At 51.1% G+C, this 22,754-nt stretch overlaps 1 protein-coding gene across 9 annotated transcripts in view; it reads left to right on the top strand.

The window, feature by feature from the left end:
* EXD3 (exonuclease 3'-5' domain containing 3) overlaps positions 1-18,238 on the top strand; it is a 323,237-nt gene extending 304,999 nt beyond the window's left edge. For all 9 annotated transcript variants that reach the window (XM_085308338.1, XM_085308334.1, XM_085308325.1 and 6 more), the window contains 2 exons: positions 5,083-5,176; positions 17,642-18,238. In XM_085308338.1, the coding sequence (XP_085164464.1) occupies positions 5,083-5,176; positions 17,642-17,976 (429 nt within the window). In that variant the 3' untranslated portion in view covers positions 17,977-18,238. The remainder of the gene's footprint in view (positions 1-5,082; positions 5,177-17,641) is intronic.
* The last annotated feature ends 4,516 nt before the right edge of the window (positions 18,239-22,754 follow it).

Raw genomic sequence — 22,754 nt, 5'->3', positions numbered from 1 at the left:
GGCAATGGCTAATCCTTTCATGATGGATCTGGGGAAACTATCCCTTTTGGAGGAGAAAAAAATCCGTCCTTTACCCATTAGATAGGCTCCCCCCTTCCCTACCCTCAAGAAAACAAGCCACACACACTCACACGCTCATACACACACAAAAGTGCTCCAATCCCACAGGCACTGAAGCTGAGATGAAGAAGGCTTCTCTGGGGAGCTGTGTGCCCAGACAGGAGCTGAGCATCAAGCCCAAGGCCACGGGTCCCTGTATAACAGCCAGTAACCTTATCAAAGTGGCAGGTTGCCCCACTCATTTTGGCAAGGCATTAAAAAAATAATTGCAATTTTTATTACAGCTAATTGGCTCTGCTGCTAAGTAGCTTATCTAGCCCTGAGCCTGCCCCCTGCTTTTGGGAAGCTGATGATGGCAAAGGCCTGGAGGCTTAGGAGAAGACATGGGCCTTGTAACTAGAGCATGTGGGAGCCCCAAGCAAGAGGGAAATGCTCTGCTGTCTGTGGGCTGTCAGAGCATAACTGGTCCCAAAGAAATAGACTGCTTCAATTTATAAAGAAATTGAATTTCAGAGAAGCAGAAAAATTTGCCTAAGGTACCTGACAGCCTTATGGCACCCAAGAGTCCTTCTGCATGCCTGGCCCACTGACATCTCCTGCCAAACACTGCAGAGACATCATGCTATCTCCAACTTCTTYCCCATTCATCCCTTCTGGGGAAGTGTGCATGGAGACTTCATGCTTAAAAATGCTGAAACTGGTTATTGAGGTGGATTTTTGTGAGCTGTCCATGCATACTTCCCCAGCAGGAATGAATGGGGAAGCAGATGCCATTTGCCCTGTGGGCTACAGCTACACCCATGGTGGGGTGGAGGCTTGGGGGCCTTATGGTCTGGAGCCTCTTTGGGCAGTTGCCAACATGTTGGAGCAGCTGTTGTATGCTGCAACTGTATCCAGAAGGTAAGAGATGTGAGACCTCCCCCATTTCTTCTCCCTTCCTTGTAGCTGTCCGTGCCTCCCACATCTCTGCTGCCATCCCTATGTCTCTGCCACACACAGGCTAAATGCTGCTTTTTGCTTGCAGCCTCCCTTAATTCCTTTCTTTCCCTCAGGTTRGCTAGATTTACTCTCCTGTTGTCACTGTCCCACCAGGAGCAAGACCAATCTGAACAGACCTTGGCAGGAGTCCCTGGGACCTTCTTACATTACCAGGAGGAGAACTGCAACCGCTGGGGCCCATTCACCCTTGGCTGCATGCTGCAGTCTTGCAAATTGGCCAGGGCACCTCGTGAGCCACGTGAGGACTTCAGGTGGCTCACAGGGCAGCAATGCTGTTTGTTCCCTTCCCATATAATGTGGGAATCTCACCCTAGAGAAGGCAGCAGCCTTCAGTTTGGCATGGGCTACAGTACTAGAAGGTGGCTTTACCTGGGCCAAAAAAGAGGAAAAATCCCATGGCTGCTTGGGGAGGCTGTGGGGTCCCCACACAAACATCTGCTCTGCTCTCAAAGGAGAAGAGCAACTGTTGGCCTCCATCAGGAACACAAATGAAGGAGGACAGAGAGCAAATGCACCCATCCACCCAGAGCCACAAGCAGCACAGGATGAGCCTTTGGAAGTCACAGTTAAAATTCTCCAAAACAGAGGATGCAGCTGAACTCCTGGCAATTTGGGAGTGCAGTCTGCCTGGAGAGCTGCATCTCTGGCCTTTATAGGCTGGGGCCTTGAGCTCCGAAATCAGAGCTGGCAGGGGACAGAGCACAGCTCTACTGTGCAGCCACATCAGGGTCTGTGCAGAGTCGCAGGACCCCTGGGGTTGAAGATGATGTTTGGCCAAAAGAAAAGACGAGCTCTCTTCCCTGCACATCCCTGAATTCATTTGTGTTCTTCTGCCCTTTCTCACAGCTGTCTTTCAGGAGGGAGCACAAATAGGCCCTGCCTGCCCAACTGATGGGCTGGTCACGCTGAGGTGGTTGAATTTGTGAGCCTGTGCAAAGCGGAGCAGGGGAGAGGGGGTGGAAAGGCGAGAGGCAGATGTGTGAAACTGAGCCAGTGATATCTCCAGTCTTTGTTATTTCAGGCAGTTAAATGCTGAGAAGATTAGATGAGATCGTATCTGGTAGCCTCCTTAGGTTATAATGTAACCTTTCTTCATGTGATCTTCTCAGTGAAATTAAAAGTGACATGTCCTTTTTGATCTGATAACTTGAAATGCTGATCYGGCCCCTCCAAAAATTCAGATGCTCTCAAATAAGGTCTTCCTTCTGCTTTCCTGGGGTTTTGCGCAGTTTCACTTCCTCTGGGTACCGCTTCTTTAATGCGAGAGTGGAGGAGGACTCTGTTTCAGGGCTGCAYAGGGAGGGCTTGGCATATTCCTGGGAAGAGGGGGCTCGCAGAGGTGGGCCCAGGTCCTGCTCCCGCGGGTGACCCTGGGTACTCTCAGCCCATGGTGTCCTGAGCATTTACTGAGGTTTTTCACAGTGTGAGTGAAGAAAAGGGAAAAACAAATTAGTGACCAGGAGCAGTATGCAAACACACAAACTGCATTTGATGCCCCTCAAAATTGAGGGGGATTCTAAGGAAATTCACTTTCAAAAGTGATGCAGAGACTTCCAAGTCATTTGGGTTGTCTCAAGTCCCTGTCCATCTGTGTGCGTGTCTGTCTGCGGCACTACTCTGTCAATGTCAGAGCAACAGATTTAGGCTTTAAGCACCAAGTAGCCATGAGCTGTGACAGCGCGATAGCCTGAGCTGTGACTACCGAGGCCTTTCTCACTGGTGGCCAAAGATGTGGRATTTTGGCTATGCGTTCAGCCAAGAGCTCACCCTCCTCCTCCTCCTTTATTCTGAAAAGGCTCAGCTGGAGGCAGGGCAGGGGGGCAACAGACACTGGAAGGATTTTTCTGTAGCAGAGCAGCTTTTCTTCTGCCAAGCAGCGAGAGGGCTCGGGGCATGCTCCTGCTGCTGTGCTCAGCGGCCCAGCTCGCCCTCGCTTTCATGTTCAACGGGGAAGGCAGCAGGTCTTGGTGGGAGCTGGAGGTCAGCTCATCTGATCGGATGCCGAGGAGAGGAGGGAGGTTTTGCTTTGCTGAATTCAGGCCACGCGGTGCTCTGCAGAGCCACTGCCGAGGGCCAGGAGGAAGTGGCTGCGACTTGGGTGCCTTTGCTGAGCTGCCTGGAAAAGGAATTCCCCGAAGAGCTCTTGGCCCCAATGGCTTTGCTGCCACAAGATTTTCTCTCTCKCTCGTCTCATACTCGGCTTGGAATGCGATTTCAAGGAGAGGAGCCTTGGCATCTTTTCATAGTCAAAATCATGCCCATGCTGGGGACTGCGTGCTGCTTTTGCAGCCACTGCATGAGTTGCAGATGGAAATATCTCTTAGAGAGCAGMGAGAGTGGGACATCATGGCAAGCTTATTTTCAAGCAAATCATCCTTACGCCTCCATCTTTTATACCGCTGGGTGGGAAGAAGGGACACCTTCGTGCCGCTCCATGACCCCGGCACTGTTCCACCTAGTGCGCCACAGACACAGAGCTGCTGGAGGACTGCTCCGATGCCCATTCAGGCACTGGAAAGACTTACTGGTTTCAATAGATTTGGAGCAAACCCTCAGACAGGCAACTTGTTCTGGTTGGTGAAGTTCTGCACCTGTCTCACTGGTTTCTTTGGGTGCAGCATGTTCAAAATGCTCAGCAAGCAAAAATCAGTCCTTTAAAACAAATAACAAACTAAAGGTGTTGTAGCATATCCCAGGAATTGGCTTGAGTCTGCCTAGCAGTTTCCACTCCCTTAAAATATTTTCTTCCAAACYGGAAGGGTAAGGGAAGAGCAAAGCTATGGAGTGTGCTGAAATGCACASGTTAGGACGCTGTGCATGGGGAGTTTTAGTGCTAATTGCTGCTGTGTGAGCGCATCTGGCTGCCAGCTGCACCCTGATTTCAGCCTGTGAAACCTCGCTCTGGGTGTTCCTTGCTGATCGATATTTTCAGGAGCTCTCTACATGGTGCAGACCCCTTGGAGATGAGTGGCTCCCTACTGGCACTTGCAGGAGCTCAGGTCACTTGAAGAGCTCTGAAGGGGCATTTCTCAGACCAAGAGTCAGTTTAGAAAACATATTTGTCTGTGTTACTGATGCTACATAAGAGATGGACCCAGCRGAGCAACCTCTACCTGCCCAGACCTCAGGTTGTCCCTTTGACAYATGCTGCAGTCTCAGCAGGTCTAATAGGACAAAAGAGAACAAGTTTTGATGCTGTGACCCAAACTCTTTTTGACACTTGAGGCCAGCCTCTGTTTCTGGCATTTTCTGGCATTATAGAAGGGCTGGTCTGAGTGAGAAATGCCAGGGAGGAAGGGGGCAGTGAGTTTATCTGCTGCCCTGATGTGGTTGCCAGGCATGAAAAGCTAAGAGCTTTTGTTGCTGGGAGGGGGCTAAATCTCAAATGCTCCTCTGAATTTTCTGTGCTCACTTCTCCACTCCTAATGAATAGCTCTATTATGGGCTTTTAACAGGCCTTTCTGATAACATTGTTCTTTACAGGAGCATTTATACCAGAGGCTGGGTTCGACTTTGCCCTAGGGTTCAGCTGGGAGCAGGAGCTGCATCTACTAGGGCACCTATCTCCTCTGATGCCTTCTTGGATGCCTGGGCACCACAGGGTGCTGGGGCAGCCTCTGCCACAGAGCTGCCCCAGCTCGAGCCTGGAGGTCACCTTCTGCATGTCTGACTGTGAAGGCCCATCCTTCACACTGCATAGATCCCGACAGATCCTCCAAAAGTGCTTCTTGCAGCCCAGAGCATGAGCCAGCCCAGGGAATGCTCCAGGTGTTCAATGGGAAGAARCCACCGACAGATGTGGCTAAAGGCTGTAAAGACGGGGTCTTTCTGGGAAGGAGGCTTTTGTGACCAAGTATAGRCCTGCAGACCCAAAAGACCTTTGTCTTTTCCCCCTCTGCCACCCAGTATTTGGTAGGACAGACCTTGTCTCAGTTTTCCTATGCAGTGATGCTATCCTAGGCACAGAGATACCTTGGGAGCTTGGCTGCCATGTCACTGACCTTGCTCCCTCTCTTTCACTAGGTGTGCAACTGTGACAAGTACCTGAAGATCTCCAAAGAGAGGATGAGGCAGCTGATGGAGGGCAGCAGACACTCAACAGTGGAGGATGATGCAAGTAAGAGAGTGGGTGCCAATGGCTTGGTGCGGTGTTCAGCCACCTGCCTCGTAGAGTCTCACACACCAGCTGGGAGTCACTGCCCAACGGGTGGCTTCACTCTGCTGCAGGGCCCAGGTRGCAGTTTGTGAGTTGTAAAGCATCACAGATTTCCCCCAGTCCCTGGCCAAGACCAGCATAGGACAAGGGCTATGAACGCTGGTGCTCAGCAGCTGCAAATCCACCCCTGCTTATTGGGAAGGGAATGACACTTTGATGTTTTCTTTTTTTCCCTATGGGATTTCTTGGTCTTACATACTTCAGGTCTCCCTAGGGGCTGGGGGAAACAGCAAGCTGAGGGCTGTGTCACCTCTGACTGCAGTATACCCCTTCCCAGCTCCTCATGTGCTCTCATCTCTAGGATTTTGCACAGACTGCTCTTGGGTGTTCTCTGTGGCCTTTTCCTGCCAATGAGTCATTTGGGGCTCTTCCTTCCCAAAATTGCACCTCTGGGAGATACAAACAAGGGACAGAATTTCTGATGGGATGAGGATGCCTCCATGCAGTGGGGATGGACAAGGTGAAATGGGAGAGTCTCCTAACCCCCTCTGGAAAGCCCAGCCTTAGGCAAGAGACACAGTGGCCCTAGTCCCAGTTCCAGCACAGACTGAGACCCTCCCTGACCAGCCTGAAAGTCTCTCAGATGGGAAATGAGGGTCTCCCCCACTCTGCTCCCCCACTTTGACCTGCTGCTGCTGTAATTTTGTCTTGGTTAAGCTTGTGCATRTCCAAGTACAGCTTCCCAGTTCTTTCCTCCTGGCAGTCCCATGTGAAAGAGTTGATCTGCCTTGTGAGAAGCTCTGCTGTGTTTTGTGCGTGATTGCCTGGACCTGGGATSTTTTGGTAGCTGAAATGCCAGGAGTGGCCCAAGTGACAGCCTAAGGTCATTACTACCTGGCTTGAGAAACTAAACTTCAGCTGTGAAATGCCTCCTTGCTGTTAGTAGTTGCTAATGCATGACAGGATCCCTTTCTCACCTGCACAATCACTGTTAAACTAGGTCAGGTTGCAGGAGTAATGAATACGTGCTGCCTGACCAGAAAAGTTCCTGCAGGCTCCATTGGGAAAGGCCTCCTGCACTCCCTGTCCCGAGCTGCGCTCCAGCACTGGTGTTTACTCTTCTGCGCTTCTCCCTGGGGGAAGTTGCATTTGGGTGGTGAGTGACACATGCCACAGACATGCCATCTGCATGGAGGTGTGTGCAGCTAGGTGCACTGGGATGGAAATGTGCGCTCTTTCTGCCATTGTTCCTGAGTCCGCATTTTCTCAACAGTTTTTGAACACATCACTGACTRCCCCTGTGCCATAGTTTTCCCCATCTATGTGATAGCGGACAGGCAGGACCAGCGCAACATGCTTTGGGATCTTTGGTTGCCAAGTGCTCCCAGGAGGCTGCAGCTTTGTTAGACCTGCATGTGTGGCTCTCCAGAATGGAGTGACATGGTGGGGCAGCTTTTCCTGTGGTGCTGGCAATTGGGAGCACTGCTCTTTCCGAAAGGCCAGGGCATCCTCCCAGTGGTTTCTCTGGTGAGGGCACTTACTGTTTATATGTACCCAGAGACCAATCTGGCCTGTTCAGCCAGTTTTAGAGTATGGGAAATAGAAATGCTGAAGTTTATGTTCAGTCATGTGAGTGGTTTCCCCTTTCCCCTCTGTATGTAGATGATGGGACTGGGGGTGTCTCACACGATGTCCTTCAGTCCATGTTAATATACTCCCCCACGCACACTCTTACAGGGCCCCCTTGCTTCTTTGCTCTTTACATCATTTCTGCAAAGCTCCTGTGCCTCCTGTGTGCCATAAGGCCCCTCTTCTTCCTCTGCCTCTCACCGAGTCCCCCTCCAACCCTGATTCCCATGTGACAGAAGGATATAGCCTCTACCAGGGGAAGGCTATCAGTCTGCTGGGCCAAGTTTGAGACACATCTGCTATGTTGGATGAGATGTTAGCAGGGTGTGTCCTTAGCCATGGAGAGATCAAGGACAGAAAATGTCACAATGTCCTCTGGTGACAGGGTCAGGACCCTTCGTTTCACCAAAGCAGCTGCCAGAAGGACAGCTACGGTTGGCAAGAGAGCACCAAGAGGTGCTGCATCCTCTTAAATCTCAGCACTTTGTTCCTATCGTTTCTTTTCTGTGCCAGACCTGGCTAAGCTGCATCTCAGCAACCCACCAGTGTACGCATTGTAACAGGACTGATCTCATCAAGGTAGGGGCAGGTGCTTTGTGTTTTGCTGCAATGAAGATGCAAAATATAGATTGATCCATGTGATTTGAGTTGTGTCTGTGCCGAGGAGCATCTGAACTGGGCAGATGGCCACAGCTAGGCAAGTAATACCTGACCTAAAGCAAAGACCTCCTAGGAATTTGCCTGTGAGGTCCCCTGTGCTTCAGGGCTGAAACCAGCTTGAGATTTCTATTTCTATTTAGATTTCTGCTGGGGGTTGCTGGGATTGAGAGACCATCAATGTGAGCTAAACTAGGTTGTCCCAGAAAAATGACCCACTTTTGGTCAAATGTTGTGGAATGGAAATAGGGAAAGGTCACTGCTAAATCCTTGACAGTGTCCTGCCAACCCTCTGTGCTCCAGTGAGTACTCTCTTGGCAGGTGGCAGAAGACAGCAGTTGCAGGGGGACAGCCTGGGCAGCCAGTGGAGTGGGTTTGTAAGGAAAATATCGATCTCCTATTCCCTGATTTTCTTTGCATTTTCCTTCTGGAGGAGGCAGGTGGAAGGGACCTGCTCTGCCTTGAAAGCAGGTTCCATGCACGGTCTGTGGCCCGTGGCATGGGGAGCTCAGTACTTAGATTACCTAGGCCACTTGCCCATGCTGCCACAGCTCTGGCCAGGGTCTATCATCTAATTTATGCCGCTAAGCATGGATTAAGCTCCGCAAGATTGGTCAGATGAYGCTGGTTATCCAGCATCCAGTTACCTGGGAGGAAGATGCTCTTTCCACCCACCCCACCACCTTCCCCAGGCAAGGAGAGAAAGCCTCTTCACGTGTGGTTTCACCTCTTTGAGGAGAAGCAAGCAGGGTCTGAGCAAGGGCAGATGGAGCCTAGGATGTTGGGACACCCACCAACTGTGCATGGGGTCTATTTCTGCCAGGGAAACCTTTGATGTAAGTCTGCATCTCCCCAGATGTTCTTGGAGTCAGGGCCTGAAGCTGCAGAGAGCCAGAGCTGTTTACATTTTGGAGTTCATTGCAGCAAAACCTGGGTCAGTGCCACTCTCTGGCTCCCAGATCTTTATGACAGTGCTTCCAAGTGATGAAAAGCAAATTATTCATCCTGTAATAACTCACTTGAATTTGGACCTAGGACTTGTCCAGGTTTTAGGGAACATTTTCCCTGACACAGCCACATTTTCCCTGCGTGAGGGCTTTGATGGAAGTGTTGGAAATTGTTTCAAGTCCAGATAGTTTTGCCCTGTAATGCGTTTTTCCCAGTGGTGTGCTCTGAGCGGCTTTCTTTAGTGGATGCATATGCCTAGAGCAGGCAGAGGAGTGGGGCAGAGAGAGGTGACAGTGCTGTGGGTCACCATGTGGCATCAGCAAGATGCAATCACAGTGAATTCACAGTTGCTGCTGGCAAATTGCAGGCTTCTAAGTGACCCAGGTGGACTGGATGTGTCACAGGTCTCTAGTCTGGTCAGGGGAAGCTTCTTGCTTAGTCAGTGTGGTAAAAACTGGTGCTCTGGTAATGCTCTGCCAGRTGGTCCCTAGGAAAGCAAGGATGTATCGTATTAAATCTGGTTAGGATTTGTGAAACACAAAAGGCTTCTTTAATCATAAAATCACTCCTTTACATTGGAACCATTTTGTATAATACACAAACAGTTCTTGCTCTTTCCTGAGCTGTGCTACTAACCAGATTTTGTTTGATCCTCATTGGGCACTTGAGTGATTCTGTGTCTCCCTGCCRCGACAGGGCCTCCCTCTGCTTCTCCAAGTTAGAGAGAAGCAGAGGCTTCAGATGCAGCAACAGGGATGCTTGGAGAGTCCAACATAGCATCTTGGGAAGCCCAAAATGTGGCAGAGATGGGCAAACTGGGTTGGACTCAGGGGTCCTATGTGACCAACCATGAGCTGTTTGCTCACATGTCCATGCTAGTATTTGAGAGCAGCAAGCACAAGACATCAGGAATGTCTCTCTTGAGCGCAATCCCCTGCTTGGACCGTGGCAGTAGTGCTCCCAGAGGCCACAGAGGCTGGTGGGCTGTAGGCCATGCATGGYGCAGAGGTGAGCTGCAGTGCACTTGGAGCAGCACGGCTCTGGGGCTCCTGGCCTTGAGGTTGACACCATGCTCAGACCCAAAGATGATTCAAGACCTGGCATGGACATCAGGGTAGTGGTTGTAGTTTCAATCAATCCCCCTTCACTGTTGGCACTTTGCAGAGGAACCTGCTGTAGGAATGGAAGCACAGAGAGGACAGGGCCTGTCAGGAGCCCAGAGAAGCTGAGAAGTTTTCTTGTTGGTGCTAGAAACATGGGGAATGCTGGCTGGCTGTCATGGGCAGCACTCATCACAACACACTGCAGYCCAGACAGATACTGCTGGAAAATTCAGCTGGCACTGGGGTCCTCCTGCCCCTTACATTCATCACGATGTTTCTTTTGAATCCACCTGCATTGCTGAGGATGGAAGGGAGAGAAATAGGGGAATGTTGCTGCAGACCTCCCCACTCTGCTGCTGCTCCAGTAGCAACCGAGAAACCCCTAGCATTTTCTATTTCTTCTCCCCTTTCACACTATCTATTTTTATTCTCCTCAAACTTTCCATCCTGCAGCTGCAGGATAAACCCTGGGGAGCCCCATGACCTTTTGGAGGAACAGTCATGGTAGCCGGGAAGTCCCCATGCTGCATGGCAGGATGGCATTGAGTTGGTGGGGCACTTGGAGTGGTCAGGCTGGCTGAGTTGCCACTTTGTGCCTTCCTCGTGGCACATTTCATACTCACTGGCCTGGAGCAGTGACTCAGTGTTTCTCTCCTTTCCTTCCCCTCAGCTTTACGCAGGAGGTTGTGCTGCACAGCTCTGTGTCTGACCCCAGGTGAAACCCCGGTGGGGGATGCATGCAAAGACAGWGTGTAAGGAAGCAGGAGAGAGAGCTGCAAGATGGCAGAGAGCGAGCTGGGAGAGCTTTGCAGCAACACCAAGTCAGGGATGATGCTAGTAAGATGCAGAGCTTCTCTCCCCTTCTTCCACCACACCAGGCTTTTCCTCAACCATGGAATCTGACACACTGCTGGAGGAGGCCATGCTGTGTCCAAAGCYGTGATGCTAGAAGCAATTTTTTTCTGCCCTGCTTCCTTATCTACAGCATCTGGCTTTGCCATGAGCATCAGATTGATCTTACTGCCACATGGGCAAGAGCGGGCAATCCTTGTGCTGTCCCACAATGGCTCTCACACCCATGGTGTAACCCACTCATCTCTTGTACCTCAGCCATAGGATCAGCCCAGCACAGAGCCAGGCATGCAGGGGAGACCAGCACATCCTGAATACTTCAGGCTGCTCTGCACACTTCTCTAGGGTTCCCAGCCACCCAGCAAGCCAGGAGGTTGCTTGCCTGCAGCCAACCACCACGGTTCTTGGGCCCCTCAGACAGAGCCCTGATGGCKGGGGAAGGGAATAGGTCCTCAAGCTTCTCCATCTGTGGACCCAAGGGCTTCCCTGCCCTCGCAGGCTGCCTTCTTCCTCAGATTGGGGAACCGGTGCTTTAGGCTCTCTTTGCCCCAGGGTGCTGCAGAGCCCTGCAAGGGRCAGGGATGGGGGCTGCTGTGCTGCTGCATGGGACTGGGAATGAAGGCTGCAGCAGTGAGACTGGCCAGAAATACCTCCCAAGCATGACTGGGTTAAGGGCCTGCCAGCTCCGCCTGTTCAGAAGAATTTTGTTTGCTCATGTGAAAAAGCACTGCTGAGCTGTGAACTGAGTGACATTTTCGGGGCTGTGGGTTTGCAGAGTTGTGCGTGTACCTGCTGACATCAGTGTCATGCTGAAAGCACCCTGGGAAGAAGCTAGAGGCATGTCAGCTGCATGTGTGCCAAAGCCACAGAAAACATTGCTCTTTCTAGCTTTGGGGCACAGGATCCAACAGGATTTTCTCCCACAATGGGAAGCAAAAAGACATTGTAGCAACTTAACCTGGTCTGTTGCTTTGAGCAAGCTCATCCTCCCTTCTAYGCCTGCTCACCCAAGAACATCTTAAGAACACGACCTGGCTAATGCAGCTCAGATTGCATAATCCTTAGTCCTTTGTCCTCTGCTTATCTGACTTATTGAGAAGGAAAAGATAACCAGACATCTTCAGTGCCCTGCAATCGAGTGTGTTTCTCAGGCTCGTAACTCCTCTTATCAGGTTCAATCTCTCACCACAGCAAGGTTTCCCATGCACCTTTGTACTCCAAGAATGCTCCCAGGTCTGCTTTCAGACTTGTGCAAAGTCTTTACGATGTACACTTTCTCCAAAACACCTAATCCTTAATTGCCTAATTATGGACAAATCTCCAATGTGTGTGTGTGCGCACGCGCACAAAGTGGTTGCGATGACAGCTGGGTGCGGCTGCAAGGCTGTGAGAAGGGGCCCAGCTTGCACAAGCACTGCCAGATCTGAGTGCCTCTCAGGACTTGGCAGGAGGCTCTGGTTCCCACTGGGAAGCCAAGGAGGTGAGCGCGAGGTTTCCTGCGTAAGCCAGCTGGGGCAAACACCCTGCTCTTCGCCTCAAGGCCTCGTGCCTGAATCTCGACTTGGGTGACACAGATGGACTTGTGCTAGAAATGGGGCCTGAGGACAGGATTGTGTAGAAATGCCTGGCTCCCCCAAGAGAACTCAGATTATCCATTAAGACCCCTGACTCTGAAACCCCTAGGRGAAGGTCCCCTAGGCTGTCCAGGGCTCACACACTGTGGACAAGTTGTTCCTAGGCAAGGGAGGATCGTGTGGTCTGAAAGAGGGGAGGTTCAAACTTGATTTTTCCTTATTAATCTCCATCTGGGCTTTTCAGGCCCTCCTGTGCCCCTCTGTACCGCAGTGAGAGCATCCTAGGGCATTCTCAGTAAAGCTGACCCAGGACTCGCATAATATGGGCTTGGGCTGTAGGGGATCCAGGTCACTGGTGTCACCACCACAGYGACATTTGCATACAACCCCCCAAACCCAAAAGGCCTCTCTTTGGTCATGGGAGAGGGCACATTCCTGCTGCCCACCATGGGCAGACCATGCCATGGCCAGCTCAACAGCTCTGCCTGTGTACATCTATCCCTCCTGGCTGCATCCTTCAGCAGCAACAKATCAAGACTTTTAGGACAAGTCATGTTGCCCATCACAACACTCCCTCTGCTATAGTTCACACCCAGGGCTCCTCCAGGACTAACACCTAAGTGATTGCTTGTGACTGCAGTGTCCTGGGATGCTGCTCTCACCTTGGGGCACACTGCTGGCTCTTTGTTCTCCAGGATTAAGGTACTGCTTGTTTTGGGGCACCAGGAACCATGCAGTGCCACAAGGCACATAAGATGTGCAGAGCAGCATTGCTATGGGTCTTTCCCACTATCCTTTTGTTGGTGACCCATTGTTGAAGGAAAGGTGATCTCTCCCAGGCTGACGAGACATGTGCTGCTCCTCACCTTGTAGAGTGTGTAGAGAGCTGAGCAGTGGGTTTACTGGACCACACAGCCATGACTTGGGCATGAAGCCAGGCAATTTCAGAGGAGACAAGTGCATCTTCTGGTCTGGGTGATCCTAGTAGAAAACAAGACCATTCATAGACATCATTTGTTGCTATTCTTTGTTCCCTGGGCACAGAATCAAGCTTCAGAGAAGTCTCTGCCTTCCTGCACCCCCATGTTGTCCCATTCATACTAGGCTTGTCTGATCCAGAAGTAAGAGGAATTGTGGTCCTAYACTGTATCCTTCCTGTGGACACACCAGTGCGTGGCTGGAAGGACTCAGATGGAGATGCTGCTGTTGGGAAGGGACAGCAGTAGTTTGTGTGGTGTGTTATTATGATGGGGACTAATTTCCCCACCCAAGCACAGTTGTGCAGGAGCTGGAGAGAGTGTGATGTAGCAGAAGCCATGTGCTGAGGGAAGGGTAATATCATAGCTTGCAAGGAGCGGAAGGGAGATTGCTGTGGGAAGATCTCTCTGCTTTGCTGAGACCTCTCTGCTTTGCCRCTTTTTCTGGTTCAAGGAAAGAAATTTGAGGAAGATCATTCCTTTGTTCCTGTGCAGCTCTATAGCACTAGCACACCTAGGTGCTCAGTCTCATGGGGGGACATGCTCAGTCATGCCCAGTGTGCTTGGAAAGTCTGCAGATCTCAGCATCCAAGAGTTCTTTGCGCAGAGCCTGTTGGACTCCATCATCCTTGGGTGACCCGGGCAAGAGGGGGAGAGGTGAGGGAGAGGGAAAAAGCCTTTCTATTTTCAAGATGTTTTATAATGAGATTATTAGTTCCCAAGAGGTGTTTCTAATTGATTTGATAAGGAATTGCTTTCATTTCTCCTCTCCAGAGATACAGTGGGAATCCAGCTTTTGGCATGAATGGTCACAGATCTCTTGAAACTGTAGATCTAAAAACTTCTGGCACATTGTAACGGTATTTTCGGCTTCCCTCGGCCTCACACGCACATACACACCCACATATGCCTTTTGCTCCATCTCAGGCTTGGTCATTGCTCCGCTCTGCAGATCAGTTGCTTTGTGAGTGCTTTAGGGACTTGAAGAGCAGCATCAGATTGAGCTAGGGTGCCAGCACTGCTGGAGGAGCCGCTCTGTCAGGGAGAGCTCTGCCTGSGGCTGGATTTTGTGGCAGGCCTGGCTCAAGCGGTGGTTTCCCGCAGGACCAGGGAAGAGCAGATTCACCCTGCCAGGATGCCCAAAACAGCCAGAAAGCTTGTGAGAGTTCACTATGAGAGTGGACTCCACACATATGCGATGAGCTAGGAAGAGTGCACGTGTGTGCACGTGTGTGTGTTGAGGCTGGTATGCTTTGCAGGATAAGCGTGGTYTCGGGCCCCATATTGCAGGAGGCCCCTGTGCCCTGCATGCCATGTGGTCGTGGGAGTGTGGGGCCTCTGTGGCCACTGTCTTGGGGCCACCCGAAGTGCTTTTAGTACTTTCACGCAGATAAGGCAGCCAAATTTACTCTGCTTGTAGAAAGTAATGGAAGATGGGAAGAAGTTGAGCAGAGGGAAGAAAAAAAAAACCCTTCTTAAACAAATGCCCCCCCCCTTCTCCATTTCCTCCATGATCTTCCCAAGACAACCTTTTTCTGCAGAGCTATGGAGGACCTGATCTTTTCACAGCAACTTTTTTCCCTCTTTAAGACAGTTTGCCTGGTTGGCACCCTGCGACTGGCGCCCAGTGGCCTTTTCAGCCAGGCTGCAAGGGGAGCACAGGCATCTTCAAAAGCCGTGAAAAGAATTCGACTGGAGGAGGGGGCAGGGGGAGAGGAGTTTTACAAGCTCCCATTCAAAAATTGTTACTTTGAAGTGATGTAGCATTTTCAACCCTTTGAAGCACCACAATTAGGAGGGGGCTGGTGCAACCTAAAGGCAAAACACTGGGTGACTATCACGGCCTTTCTCTCCCCATGCTTTTAAGAGATGAACTTTTCCTCCCTGCCTGCCTGTTTCTCACGAGCTACCTACCAGGGGGATGGGATAGGGGGTGGCTGGGGGATGGGGAGACTTAGCACTTCACATACCGGGAAGGAGAGCATCTCCAGTTTGCTTTGCCCACTAGCAAGACCTGAAGTCAGTGCTGCTGTGGGCCAGCTGGGCTGCACCACGGCAAATGCATGGAGAGTTTCCAAAGAAAGGACAAATTACCAGTCATTCCTGCAAAAGCGTCAAGGCTCAACGAACTATCAAAAAGTCCCAGCATGGGTGCTAGAGCACCCTGGGATGCTGAGAACCACCTAGAGCAGAGCTGAATGTGCCTCCCACTGTGCAAGTCTTTGTACATYTGGTAGCACTGATGAGCCACAAACAGGCTCTGAGCAAGGAACAGGCAAGGGTCTTGCAGAGCCCCTGCCGGAGAAGGCAACTGACCAGGCAGTAGTTCTATAAACACTTGGTTAACTAGATTTTTCTTGAAAGTGGAGCACTCTTCCTTTAATGCCTTCTTTCTATGCCAAAATAGAATAGAAGAAAACAAGATAGCAAGCCAAGCTTTTCACAGAAATAGCCTCCTTCAACAAGAGAAAGCCACAAGGAGAAGCACTGAAGAGTCATAGCATGGCTGAAGCCAAGACTTGCACAGATTACTCTGATGCTTTGTTTGAGAGACAACCTAAACAACTGGGCAAAAGCTTTGCAGCTTTCCARATTTTTGGAGTTGCCCTTTCCTGAACCTGCTGCCTCCTGGAATGAGACCCTGAGAAATCTCCAAATGAGCAGGGCTTCTTCTGAGATGTCCCCACTCTGAACAGCTTAGGCATCTTCTGAGAGCCASTTGCCCATGTTCATCACCAGAGACCAAAAACTGAAGAAGATGAGAAACTGAGGTCTTACGAAGTGGAAGGAAATGCCAAGTGTATCCTCAATGGGGAGAGAGTGAGGCAAGCAGAGCAGGAATTGGGTCCTGAGAGCCAAGGATGCAGCATAACTGGAGCCAGCATAACCCAGTTCTAGCAGGGTATAGGGCAGCCCTAGTGCACATGGACTTTGGTTGCAATTTGTGATCTGTGCAGATCCAAGGGGGTGAGGCAGCATCGTGCAGCCTGTGCTAATGTGGGACTTTTTGCAATGGTGTGGGACTAGTGAGACAGGATGGCTGTTACAAGGCAGGCCTGGATTGTCATGAGGACATGCAGCGATGCAGGTGACCCAGTACTGCTCAGTGTTCCCCAAGTAACTGCGTAGCTTTTTTTACAGAGGCTCATCACTGCATGCCTGAGGCTCTGGGGTTTCCAATTCTAAGAGTTTTCCTGGAAAGCTTCCCCAGGGGTTTGAATTCCAGGCTCCATCCTCCAAGGCCTTTCWGGTCAAGTGAGCGGGTTCCTGGGAACCACTGTTGACCCTGCTTTCTGACCTTCATGGCCCCAACCTCAACCTTGCTTTCCCCAGCCATAATTCATGGCACAGCACAGCTCCTGAAGGCTTTGGGATCCGGCTGGAAGAGCCAGCCAAGACTGCTGGTTTCACTTCCCTCCAGCGAGGCTAAGTCCTGACAAAGCTCCCTCTTATCCTCACAAGGGGCAGGTTGAGAGCCCCAGAGATGCCGCTGGAAAGATGCAAGATGCCTTTTGTTGTCTAATTGATGCCCAGGCAGGACAAGCTCCCCCTGCCAAAAATGAGTCATCCCGGAGTAATAACTGCAAACTGCCTCCCTGTGTCACTTGCTGCCAGACATCCTGATGGATGACAGTCAACTGAGCCCACAGCTTCCGCCTTCCGGATCCCAGGAATCCATCGGGCCCCGTTACGGGGCTGTGAACAGTGAGAACCTGCATTGAGCTGCCAAAAATGTTGTGGGTTTTGTGGCACTTTGTTTGCGATGGCAGCAGTCGGTCGACTCGAGGCAGGAGCCCGCAGCACGGCACGTACACGCTGGCCCCAGGCAGAAAGCCTGCAGCAGGCTGAGGGCCAGGCCAGGGTTTGGGGTGCATGGGACCCCTTGCTTGCCACTGTGAGACACAGCTCCAGGTTGCTGGTGGTAGTGCCCCTATTCCAGAAATGCAGTGCAGGAGCAAGCAATTGTGTGATGGGAGGGAGATGGCATGCCAGCCCCAATGCCCAGCACATTTGGGCAAGCCAGGATAGCTTGTTGATTTGCTGATTTAGGTCTCCAGGACCCTGGCTAATCCTACTGCTCTTAAGGCGGATTCATTAATGAATCATGAGTCTAGGCCATAGGGACTTCGCATCTGCAGCAGCGTGCCACAGAGGACAATTGCCAGTGCTTGAAGGCTCCTCACATGCAGCATTTCTTACTCAAGCTCTACCCAGCCCTGGTGCTGCTTCCAGTGTCCCAGTAGCTCTCTGTGGGGTAAACTGAGGCTACAGCAGGCTTCTTCTCCACACAGCTCCAGAGTGGCATCCACTGTAGGTACCTATACATGGTAGTGAGGAGACAGCATGGGGACTTTGCTCCTTCACCTCCTCCCCCTCTCCCTGGCCCAAGCACAGCAAAAGAGCTGCATGAATGTGGGAGAAGCCAGGCAGGCTGCTGGGGAGCAGGAGGCATCTGCCTTGGTACCATGCTCAGGGCAGGCAAATGCATGGGTGCTTATGGTCGCTTTCTGCCATACTTACAGGACTCTCCTCCCTGGGGAGCAGAGCAGAGCCTAGCCTATTCTGCTTGAAAGGATGATAGGCCTAGCATAAGTGTTGTTCACTTGGGATGAGCTTGTGCTGAGTGCAGACCTCACTCCTCATACCAGTAGCTCATGATTTATCTGCTGTCTCCTGTCCCCACAGGCAACCTGACAAGGTCTGAAGAGAAGCSAAGCCAAACCTGTGATGCTGCCACACTGGCCCATGATGCAGCCCAGCCCATTTACAATCCAAACTGCCAGTGTCTGGAGGAGTTAGACCTCACAGGCGAGTCTGTGATGCTGGCGAATGGCACAGCCCTGCAGGTCTCCGCCATCCCACCTGGGGTGCTGGACAAAACCGAGCTCTCCTGCTTCTACTGCTGCACCCACTGCGGGAAGGTGTTCTGGGAAGGGTCTCATTTTGGACGTGTCGTCTCTCAGTTTAAGGATATTCTTGCTGCCGTGAAGGATGATCAAAGCTTCTATGATCTGAATTGAGGGGGTCATTCACTGCTTCAGAAGGCTGAGGAACAGGCTGGGGAGCCCAGGGAATGTTGCCTCCCTGATAAACCTCAGCAGGTTTTCCAGGCCACAGGCTTGGGTTTGAGGTAAAGGGCTKCAAGCTGGGCTTTTAGGGAGAGCCTTGTTTGGGGGCACATGGTGGAGGGGACTGTCACATTTACACTGACAGGGCAGTGGAATGCAACAGCCTTAAATCACTTGGCCTCCGTGAGATCATTAAATTAGAGGTGTCTAGAAATCCAGATCCTTTTCTTTATTGCTCAGGAGCTGTTGGGTCCCTCCAACTCAGTTTGCCCTCTCAGAGGAACCTCTGCCACACTGTCTCCCACASTGTCTCCCTTCAAGCAATGCATGGCTGGAGGACATCAAGGTCTCCAGAATGCCACCCAGGTGGTGCTAACCTTGCGGTACCTGTAAGTCCTTGGCACTCTCACYTTGGGGTGTCCCTATTCTTTGAAGAAGGATGCAGTCCTTTCTCCCCTGCCTCCTTGACTGCCCCATGTTGCATGGGTGTACACTTTGCAGTCTTCCTTCTTCGACCCGTAGTGTCTTCCGATTGCCTTGGCCTTTTTTGTGGTGGGCAGCAGCAGGGCAGAGGGATGCTGCTACTCCTGCCAAGGAGCATTTGCTCCCCAGGGTTACCCACTCCATCCTTGCTCCCCATGTCTTGGGATCCCTCTCTGGTGGGCAGCATGAGTGGGCAGATGAACAATGCTGGCCTGACTGGCTTGATGAGCCCTGGATAGGGAGCCCCAGTTTCTTGCCATGAGTTATCAAGTAGGCTCAAGCGCCTGAAAGTTTTGTGTGATGTGCACAGAAATGACAGCAAAGCATGTGGTCCTGCCATGGTGGGAAGTCAGAGCTGCTGCCAGCCACTGCCCAAGGCGAACTCAGTATACCCGTGTCCAGAGAAGGATGAAGTGGCCGATGGGGGAGACAGGCCCCCATTTCACAGAATCACAGAATGGGTAAGGTTGGAAAGGACCTCTGGAGATCATTTAGTGCAACCTCCACGCTCAAGCGGGGGCACCTAGAGCATGTTAGACAGGGTTGCATCCAGGCAGGCTTTGAATATCTCCAGAGAAGGAGACTCCACAACCTCTCTGAGCAATCTGCTCCAGTGCACTCTCACAGTGAAGAAATTCCTCCTCACATTCAAGTGAAATGTGTTTAATTTTGTGCCCGTTGCCTCTTGTCCAGTTGCATGGGACTACTGAAAAGAAGAGAGCTCTTCTCCAGGCTAAACAGGCCCAGCTCTCACAGCCATTCCTCAGAGGCAGATGCTCCAGTCCTCTGATCATCTTTGTAGCCCTACRCTGGACTCTCTCCAGTAGCTCCATTTCATGGCAGCAGAGGTCTTGCAGGGAGGCGGAAAAACCTGCTGGGTCAATTCTGCAGCTCTGGGTACTGCTGGCTGATGTCTCTCAGCCCATGGGCTGGCTCAAAACACTCCACCCTATAACGGAGGAGTATTTGCAAAATTCCTCCCTTAATCCCAGTTAACTACCAGGCACTGATGTTATTGCTAACAGGGCCCGAGGGGCTCTTGGCTTAAGTGTGACATTTACGGGCTAGTGAGGTGCCTGCCCAGACAGCTTACACTGAAATCTAAGATTTGCTTTTCCTCTCTCTGTGCTCCTAGCCACACTGGTGTGCAGGGATCCTTCCATTCTCCCCTCCCTCTGGCTTTCATCGTTGCATCCAAAGCTTCTCCCTTTGCCAAGCCAAGCCCTTTGGCAACGGTGAACCTGAAGCCATAGTGTCATGTGGCCAAAAAGGCCGCAAAGATGGCTGGCAGCAAACATACTTCTGGAGGCTGAGAATGGAGCTGTTCCTGGTGGACCCAACCACAGTGCCATGTTTCCTTTTCCCTCTGTGTCCCCCATAAGCAGGGCCAGCYGCTGGGGATGTGCTGATGGGTGGCAGGAGCTACTCTAGCTCCAGAGGCTTGCCAGGCCAGCAAAGGTGGCAGGCGGCAGCCAGGCAGGTGCAGGACCTCCTTCCAGTGGAGCATGGAGGGCAACCACGTGGTCAGCTCTCTGGCTCTCCTTTGCAGCAGTGAAAGGCCCTAACCACAGCCCATAATTTTCTACTGCAGAGCTTGATTTCTTTCAAGTGGAACTGTAAAATAACAGTGTCTCATTCCACAGCAAGCAGCAGCATTGAAATGAATCACTACACAGGCAGGAAATGAGAAAGCAAAGGTGGTTGTGGCATGAACGAAACACATTTTTCTAAGACTAAGTCAAGGCACACACTGAAGGGCACTCCCCATGGCCTGGGCTGTCGCCCTGGCCACTGCAGGCTGTTGGCATCACACGTCAGTGGGTCCTTAGCGCTCAGCATATACTTAAAGACATAATGTGCCAGGGTAGGGACTGTGTGCCAGGCTCCTTTGTATCAGGACACACTGGGTTGTGAGTTTGGTTCTGGCCAGAGGCACCTACAAGGGTTTGTGCAGCATGGGGATTTGTTTGAGGTTATTTTACCTTCTTTCATGTGCATGAATTGGGAGACCTTTCAGTGCAAACCACATCCCTGCCTGAGCATCACCCATCTCCCATCACTATCACAGCAATGTCTGCTAGACTGTGCTTTTGTACAAACAAGACGCCACCGTCCCAGCTGCGGTCACCATGCTGATGCAAAGTGACAGAAGTGCCTCTGCACAGAGTTTGACTTTCTGATGCTGGCTGCTTGTAGATTGGCCCCAAATACACTTTTCCCACCCTCCTAGCCCGTGTTTGGGGGCCAAAAAGCAAAGCCTTTTTGATGACATCTCAACTGAAGACCTCCACATCAAGCACAGTGCACTGTCAGTTCATGCACACAAAGGACTTGGGGACCTTGTTTCCTGCCACCGAGGCTTTGGCTACACTAGGGCAAGAGAAGGGGGAAGTCAGGTCCCCAAGGRGAATTCCTCTGTAAAAGCGCTGTCTGCCTTTCCTGGCGCAGCGGCTCGGTGGTTCCGGAAGGGAATTCCATGTGCCTTCCTCATCACTTCCACAGCCTGGGGAGGCGCAAGTGGGCCAGATCCTCACCTCAGGCATACTATGGGAAACCCAGCGGCCATCCTTGCTCAGCCAAGGGCAGACTCACCTGCACACATTTAGAGGCAGGACCGTTCAGGATCATCACACAGCCACCCACTCAGGGTATTCCCTGATATCCGTGGTGTGCCCTCCCTTTGCTTTGCTTTCTAGAGTACTCAAGCACAAGCCAGCATCAGATCTGGATACACAGCATCTTGGCTAGCCAAGCCCAGGCTGTTCAACACCCTGAGGTTATTCCCATACCAAAGCACGCTTGCCCCCACATGTTATATGTCAGACACAGCTGGCAGCCACATCTGCAAAGACCCACAGAGTCACAACAAGGGATGTTTGCATCTGTTAGCCTCTAATTCTCTATTCCCAGTATGGTCTCTTGCCCAGTAAGCCCTTTGCAGCACTGGAAGTTCCGGCAGCCTTCCCAAGCCACACTGCTCCTCAGCTTCCCTGAGAGCTGCTTATCATTAACCACCATAGCTTCTTCCAGTCTTGCAGATGCAAGGTGCCAGGGCTTGCTGACCTGAAAATCGTCCTTTATAGCAACAGCTGCCCCAATCTGTCCCTGCAGCAGCACCAAGTTTTCCCTTCCAGTCACTGCAGTTTGCTCAGCAGACACCTCCTCCATCCCAGCAGGTGAAGCACTGCAAAAGCTAACTGTTTGCACTGCAGCGGGCAAGTTTGCTGTTTTACCCCAGCAAACATGGTTTAGTTTTCCCAGAAGAACCACTGGTAGATAAAAGAAGAATCTTCACATTCGGTTGAAGGTTTCTACTGCCCCAGACAGATGACCATGGCACAGGCTCAGGTCTGCAGAACATGCATGCCAGGGTCCAGCACATAGCATGTTCCTGAATATGCATTTTCAGCTCAAATAATATAATATATTGGGAGATATTTCTCCTAATGGGGTTAAAATGCCTTCTTCTGATCTTGCCCTCAGGGGCAATCATTTTTGCATTGATTCTTTCAGTTTTCCTTCTCAGTCGTCTACATTTTTGCATATAACCTCAAGGAACTGTGTTTCATTTCCTAGTTTTTCATCCTTTTTTTTTTTCTCTCTCTCTCTTTCTAGGTGTTAATACACTATTCTTAATCCCATTTCTTAACTGAAATTGGAGTCTCCTTTTCTTTTTTTCCCCTCAAGGTAATTTTTGTCATGTTTCCAATGCAACAGTTTGGAGCCAGCCAGTGATATCTGAGAAAAATCTGTGTTTTGTTAATCTTGTGTCTTTAAATGTGCATTCCTGGCCTGTTGTGCTGAAAATTGCTTTTAGCCCTTCTTGTGCTGGAAAACTGATCTATGTAGGGACCACCTTACTGGTGATAATACAGTCTGGCTGCAGACAGAGAATCTGTTACTACATACAGTGTGGTAGCCGCCAGTCTTTGGGCCACAATTAACTTGTCTTGGCCATCAGGATGAGATCCAGTATTGAATCCTGTGTTGGTCCAGGGCTTTGTGTGCTAGCAAATGACCATCTATTACTTATGAAAACTCTGATGTGGTTTTGTTACTTGTGCCACCAAACACATCACAGGTGATGTCACCCTTGATAACAGGTTTTCTTCCTGTATTATGGACAGATGTTTAAGAACTCTCTGTCCTGTATTCCCAACAGTAGTGTTAAAAGCAAGTGTGCTCTGAGCAATTCTGAGCAATTGAGGTTTTGCCAGCTTGAGTCATCAGAGATGACTGTAACAGGA

This window comes from Rhea americana, unplaced genomic scaffold (genome assembly GCF_003343005.1).
Source record: "Rhea americana isolate MKP2758 unplaced genomic scaffold, rheAme1 scaffold_273, whole genome shotgun sequence".
In the NCBI taxonomy this organism is placed as follows: domain Eukaryota; kingdom Metazoa; phylum Chordata; class Aves; order Rheiformes; family Rheidae; genus Rhea; species Rhea americana.
The sequence above is the reverse complement of the archived record's forward strand: the minus strand, read 5'-3'. Positions and strand labels throughout refer to the sequence as shown.